The 7,419-nt window shown below is 30.5% G+C and overlaps 1 protein-coding gene across 1 annotated transcript in view; it reads right to left on the bottom strand.

Annotated features, from left to right (window-relative positions):
• The window catches only part of LOC122270190 (uncharacterized), a 136,627-nt gene extending 130,625 nt beyond the window's left edge, over positions 1-6,002 (bottom strand). The window contains exon 1 of the mRNA XM_071184066.1: positions 5,510-6,002. Coding sequence (XP_071040167.1) covers positions 5,510-5,662 — 153 coding nt within the window. The 5' untranslated portion in view covers positions 5,663-6,002. The remainder of the gene's footprint in view (positions 1-5,509) is intronic.
• Positions 6,003-7,419: the final 1,417 nt, after the last annotated feature.

The raw sequence follows: 7,419 nt of genomic DNA, 5'->3' as shown, positions 1-7,419 counted from the left end.
AATATTGTCATGTTTTTAGTGCATGAATCTGAATTGAACAACCTGATAATGCTCACTCTGGTTATTGTTATCTGGTTGCTCACTACGTGCTCTTGCGCGCCGAATCCAATCAATTAAAAATGAAAACTGTTGCCAGCGCGAGAAAAGAAATATCATCGGTTTTATTGATACATACATACATACATACGTACGTATTAGCGTTTTATATAATATAGACAGATGTTTCTTTCATTTTGTTCTTTTATGTTTCTCTATGCTTTACGAACGTAGTTTGTAAAATTTTTAATTCGTCATTTAGTTCTTATGGAGGTTTGTATCAGTCGAAAAGTGGCCAATATTTTGATCTGCTAAAAATAAGAAATTCTGTTAGTATCAAGAGTACAAAGTTTCAGACTGCGCGTTCTGTCTAAATTTCGATCACAAGAGTTACAAACACGAAAATGAGTAATAAAACAAAGAATCTGCAATACCATATTTTTAATTCCTTGAATTACGCATGTTTTGATAGAAACTGCAGAATAGAGTAAATATCAGTTAATTCGTGAAAATTAATTAAATAAAGAGGATTAAAAGCGCATATTTAGAATTTTTCCCTCCCTGTTTGAAGAAATAGTATAGTTCGTTCTCCAGGAGTTGGCACTTGGCTCCACCTCTTCGGACGCTCATTTCAGCGCTGGATTAAGAAGAGAAACATCTCCACGCTTAAAATTGAGACAACCTTTAATGCGCACCAAACACACACAGTGACTTATTTTTCAGTCACTTACTTCGCTTTATCATCTTCTATTATACCTTTCGTTCCTCTAGCTCATTAAATATATTTCAAATTTAAAAACTGCTGTTTTCCCAGCAAAATGTCTCAAAAAGGACAAATTATTCACTCAAAAGAGAGAAATGTCATAAAAAAATGGAGCGAAATATCATCAAACTTATGAAATATTTAATGTTAAAAAAATGCAAATAAAGTTTGCGAGATAAATATTTTTGCCATACAATCGCCGCAACCTTCTCCCAAATATAGCGAAATAGTATCGTTGCATACCACGTGATGCCAACTCCTGCTGGTGAACGAGCTATACATTCTCTTCCGGTTAATACAATGCTTCAATTATAACATAAATTAGATAACTTTTCGTACTTTCTTCTGAAAATACGCGTGTTGTTTTTGTTCTAAATTACCCGCGAAAGCAGGTTTTTCTAATGCGTGATTTTAGAGTTCTCTTGTTTTCTGGGTTAAGCCCAAATTAAAGAAAAACTATATAATTGAATATTGATAACAGAAAATCCGCTTGGTTCATATATATTACACTAGTTGGAAAATATAAAAAATAAATATTTGAAATAAGAATAGAGCTTTATTCACGTCACACTAGAACTGCACAATGGGCTGATGGTATGGGAAACATCCCTTAGGAAGATCCGAAGACAAACCATCAAACCTTTTGCATGGGGTATGGTTCCCCGTACTGGTAGCCCAACAGCCTGTTGTTGTTGTTAAATTACGTCGCACTAGAGCTGCACAATGGGCTATTGGCGACGGTCTGGGAAACATCACTGAGGATGATCCGAAGACATGCCATCACAATTTTGATCCTCTGCGGAGGAGATGGCACCCCCGCTTCGGTAGCCCGACGACCTGCGCGCGAAGTCGAGCACTTTACGGTAGCACAGTTTAACGAGGACCCTCTGTCCCTACGCAGACTGATCCAAGTAGTCACACTGACCGCAGCCAGTGATGTTTGACTTCCGTGATGTGCTGGGAACCGTGTCTTAACGATCAGTCCACTGTGAGACATGAAACCTTGACCCGAGATTATGAAATTGAGAAAGGACTTCGTATGCTCATCATATAACCTAATCCTGATCACGCACCACAGTTTTTTAGGGTCTTATGACAGGACTACCACGCTTTTTTGACCTTTTTCTGACGACGTGGACAATGGTTTAGTTTGATCACTATTCTCTAAACTTGATCACCACAGCCAACTTACAGCCTTGCTGCATACACACGCCTGTTGGTGAATCGGCTGTCAGGGATCGAACTCACGATCCCAACCTTTTCAACAGCTGAGTGAGAGATGTCACCGAAGAACTTAACACAAAACAGCAGGTTTCGAATCGTAGAAGCAAGAAATATCCGTTGATTCGTAAATTTTTCAATCCCAGAATGACAAACTAATCTTAAAAGTTAAATTAGACTGAGATGATAGGTTATATATTCCATGTAGGGTAAATGTGATTCAAAAATATTTATCACGATATTCGAAAGCGCCTTCTGAATAGGATCCAAAACTACAAGATACTTTACTCTTCGTAAAAAGAAAAAGGGGTCTCAAGTCACCAATGAGGTGAACCCCAGCGATGACTGGTCGACATGAATTCCTCACCCTACTAGCACTGACCACAGTGCTGACTTATATCCTCAGTGGTAGATAAATCATGGGTTAGATTCCCTTTGCTGCCAGGCTAACCGAGATAAGTTTTCGTGGTATTACTTTCCATGCAACGCAAATGCGGGTTAGTTTCATCAAAAAATTTACATTTCTCCGAATACTTGATCTAGAAGTTCTCTTGTCTTCTGGATTGGGTTCAAAATTACAAGTTGAACAATAGTAGGCTTTCAACGGATGTTCAACGACGGTTATAAAATAAAAACTGTACAGCTTTACAGATTATATCTTTCCTCTGTAATCACGCATTATAAAAATAGGAGGCCTTAGTATGTGAAATATTATTAAAAATTAGAATAAATAGAAAATAAATAAAAAAATATTTAAAATGATTATTTTAAAATTTAATATCACTACGGTTAAAGTATAATGATAGTTTAAGTATTATAATAGTTTTCAGTTTAATAAAAATGGGTAAAATAAAGGGTTTAAAAATTATTTTGATGAAAGAATACAAAATTATAACAAAAAAAGGGCGAATTAACAATACTTATATCAAACTAAGCCTATTAATATAAGTATATAAGCCCAAAGCTTATTATACTTATTTCAAACTGAGATCTCTTTCAACTCTTAATTCGTATTTAAAAAATTTACGTTTTAAAAATTCATAAATAATTTGGATTTTAAAAACCTTTGGTATCATCATATACGTAATAAAATATGAAAATAATGACTGAAACTAATATTCAAAAGTTTTAGCTAAACAGAGTTTGGAAATCTAGAATTTCAATGAAGTAATATTGATTAAAAAAAGACGAAGTTGATAAATTTGAGGAACACAAAAAATTTGCGACAAATAAAAAGTTCAATGAATCTGCCTTTCAAAGTTAGGTACTTTTTTTTCTTCAAAACTTACGCTTAGAAATCGTAAAAAAATATTATCATTTGTGCATTTTACTTTTCTCTAACAAGATTTTTACAAATCCGTAAAGTACTCATTTGGAAACAAAACTAAGAAACAATTTGACGTAAAAATGAGTAACAACTTTGAAAATTGCCTTCATTAAAACTTGAATTTTATTTTTGGCAAGCAGGTTTTTAACATTATATATCTAAAATAAGCTTTAACCTTTAAACGTTTAAAATATTTTAATCAAATTAATTGCAAATTCGATCATAAAACTTACAAATTTTTCTTGTCACGCCAATGACTCTACAACAATTTGTAATGCGTCAATATCAAAGTATTTTTTTTTTCAATATCAAAATATTTTCGAAGTAGAAATCTTTAAAATCTTTAAAAAATTTCAAAAACATAATGAATTAGAACTAATTATATTGTTCAGTATTGACCTTCTTTAAATAAAATAAAAAGTTTGAACTTCTTTCTTAAAGAGTAATAAAATTATTAAATTCACAATTCAAAATAGAGCTAACATTATATAAAATCTGCGTACAAAGTTTCAACGAATTCAATATTTAACTTTCTTGTAATGTGTGTTAACGTAAACTAGTTTTTCTCAAAATCAAAATTTTTTCTAAAAATGCATTTCAAGTATGTAACTGCAATTCTGTTTCATTTTGTCAGCAAACAAAAAAAAACTGCTTTAACTTCAAGTCTGAAGATCGGAGAACAAAACAGATTTAGGAAGGTAATGAACAAAAGTTCTTATATAGACAATAAAAAAAAAACGAAATTTGCGTCGAAATTGATGATTTTCGACACGTTGGATAATTTAATTTTTATTAATACATAAAAAATTATAAATTTTTGCTGTTCTGCAATTGTTGCATATTGCAGGATAGTTTAATAATATATATTTTCATATTTCAGTTAAGAAATAAAATTCCTTAAATTCAGTAAGATATTTAAATGCCATAAAACTGGCCAAGAAAATTATTTAGGTCGAATTTCCTACCTTTCTTAATAATTGCAATTAAAAACTCAGACAAACTTTGGCTAAATCAAAAATGTTTTTGCATTAATATTTACTTTGCGAACGAAAAAAATTTATATATTTTTTTAAATGTTAAAATTGAACCAAATGTCAGACAAAAACTAAACGCCTTTATTCTTCACGTGTCATACGGATTTTAATCGTATTAACTAAATATAGAATTAAATTTTGAAGCTCACATTTGGCTACTGAAAAGCAAGCTGTAATTGAAGTGGATTTGTTTCGAACGAAGCTGTGTTAAATGTGAAAATACATTTTGTCAAACCACTTTTCCATTTCTATCTCCTGCTATATTTGTTTAAAAGAAATTGAATTGACGTAATGGAACATTTTAAATTTTACTTTGTTTTCAACATCAGAATATAAATGAGCACGATTTTACTAACTTTGGATTTTGAAGTTAGCAACACCTTTTGTAATACTTTTATGGCTTGATTAAATTTCGAAAAAATATCATTCATTTTGTTATTTTTATTACTCATTAAAGAAATTAATGATAATAAAATTTTGTATTCCTTTAGAAATTAAAATAGGGTATTTTTTAGTTTAATAATTTAGATTTAAGCATTTATATAAATAAATTGGTGGTTTTAATTGCAATGCATCGATTTTTAGTTTAATAATTTAGTTTTAAGCATTTGTATAAATAAATTTGTGGTTTTAATTTCTATAGTTTTAATAATTTTAGCACATAAACCCTTATATTGAATAACTTTAAACTTTTGTATGAACAAATCGACGATTTTAGTTTTTAATAATTTGCATATACTTAGTATATGAATGGCTGATTTGTATTTAATTCCAACAAAATATTCAAAATACAAAAATTATGAAACATTAAAATCTCCTTATGGTATTTATGTATATATTAAATAATTTTCGTATTGTACACCCATAAAGCAGTTATTTCCATTTTTAGTTATTTATATATTTTGTACATACATCAGTGATTTAAATTTTTAAAATAAGTTATATAATGTTTATATAAATCTTAATAAAACAAAAAATATATTAAAAAAATACATTTTAATATGCAACTAAAAAATAGATTTAAAATTTTTTTAAAAATAATTAAATAGATAACCTCCAACTAATATATACTGCTTAAAAGAACATTGTTAAATAATTTTTGAAACAATAGTACGACATAAATCTTACTTGCAAATGATGTTGGAGCGCATGTTGGTGTCCCTCCGCATAATGTGGGTGCCTCAAAAGACTGTGTAAATTGTGCGTACTAGTGCAATCAATATATCTAGAGTACACTATCCCTAAAAGGATTATAACTGTCACCGCACATGGACTGGTCATTTTTATCCTCACATAATCCAGGTAAAACAAAATAAATATTCCTCGAATGTATGTATCCAAATTAATTTAATCCAAGTTCACGAAACCCTTTTTTAATTCCGCTCATTCATAACGATAATTGTTCACTTTTATTTAATTTCGAAGAAATCATTAAATAGAAGAAATTGAAAAAGCCGATATTAAACACATCGCTTTTTCGAAGAACCCTTTCCCCTGTCAAAATAACCACATGGTCTGCGAGATGAAGAAGATGAAAATCATCTCCGATCACTCCTCCAAAACTTCGCGGCAGTTGTTCGCCAAAACAGGTTTATATCGCCATTTGGCGTTCTCTGCGGCACTCTTTTATATTGCGATACTCAATCGAAAATCAATTATTTTGTAGATACTTTTTTACAATAATTTCTGAATAACAAATTTTAATTATTTCTGCATAGAAATGGGTTGATGATTTCATATCGATAAATCGATGATTTCAGTTTCAAATCATTTTTTTTTTTAATATAATGTACGCGTATTTATAAATTCAAAATTTTCTTTGTTTTTTATATTTGTATTGGAGTTGGGTTCTATTCGTGATTGAATTGATTCGGTGATAGAAATGAGTTGTTTCTATCGAAATTTCAGTTAGTTTTGTCTCACAGTGATGTCAGTTAAAAATGTCTTGTAAAACCTAAGATATTATTACACATTCATTATTCCAATTAAAGAAATCCAGATAAAAAGACATTTCTTTACCGTTGTTAAATTTCCTTATAGCAAAATATACAATATAATAAGTAGATTTATTTACTTAAAATAATTCATTAATCAGATATTAGTTAATCGATGTTTCTATCGACAGTTTATTTCAATAGATATTAGTTATTTCTGTCGATATTAGTTTTAAAAAAAATAGTGATAAGTAAGTGAAGTTTTTCGAATTTTTTGTAAGTTTTTTGAAGCATTTAATGTGAATCACGTGATTTGAAATTAAGTCGTTTATGTCATGTTATTCGAATCAGTGATCCAAGTCACAAAAATTCAAAATGAGATCACTTGATTTCTATGACTGATCCGAATCACTTGATTCGAGTCACTGATCTCAATCACATGATTTGAATTATTGATCAGAATCTCTTTATTCAAATTGTGATCTGAATCGCATGACTCGAATCACACCAAAGTAAACTGATTTTATTGATTCGAATCACTTAGATGCTTCGTTTTGAACAACTCCAATTTGCATTGCAAATCATAGATTATTGAATTTATTTTATTGTTATCATTACGTTAAACATAGTACACATTGTATTACAAATAAACTATAATATTATTATTTTGTACTGTTCCGTTCACCAACCTCCATGGTAGCTTCTTTATCTCACTTTTTTTCATAAAAGTCAATAAAAATTTAGTTTTGCGTACAAAATATGCAATTATTATAATTTTATGTAAGCAGATTTTGTTAATATGTTAAAGGTAACGAAATAGAAAGACACTTGGAAGTTATATAGATAGATTATTTACGTCGCACTAAAACTGCATAATGGGCTATTGGCGACGGTCTGGGAAACATCTCTGAGGATGATCCGAAGACATGCCATAGCAATTCTGATCCTCTACAAAGGGGACGGCTCCTCTGCTTTGGTATCCTGACCACCTACGTGCACTTTGCGGTAGAATAGTTTAACGAGAACCCATACCGCACACCCTCGGTCCACACGTGGTCACCCACCCACTTACTGACCGCAGCCAGTGATACTTCTTAACTGTTT

Source organism: Parasteatoda tepidariorum, chromosome 8, assembly GCF_043381705.1.
Source record: "Parasteatoda tepidariorum isolate YZ-2023 chromosome 8, CAS_Ptep_4.0, whole genome shotgun sequence".
Classification (NCBI taxonomy): domain Eukaryota; kingdom Metazoa; phylum Arthropoda; class Arachnida; order Araneae; family Theridiidae; genus Parasteatoda; species Parasteatoda tepidariorum.
Note: the sequence above shows the minus strand (reverse complement) of the source record. Positions and strands in the feature narration are given on the sequence as shown.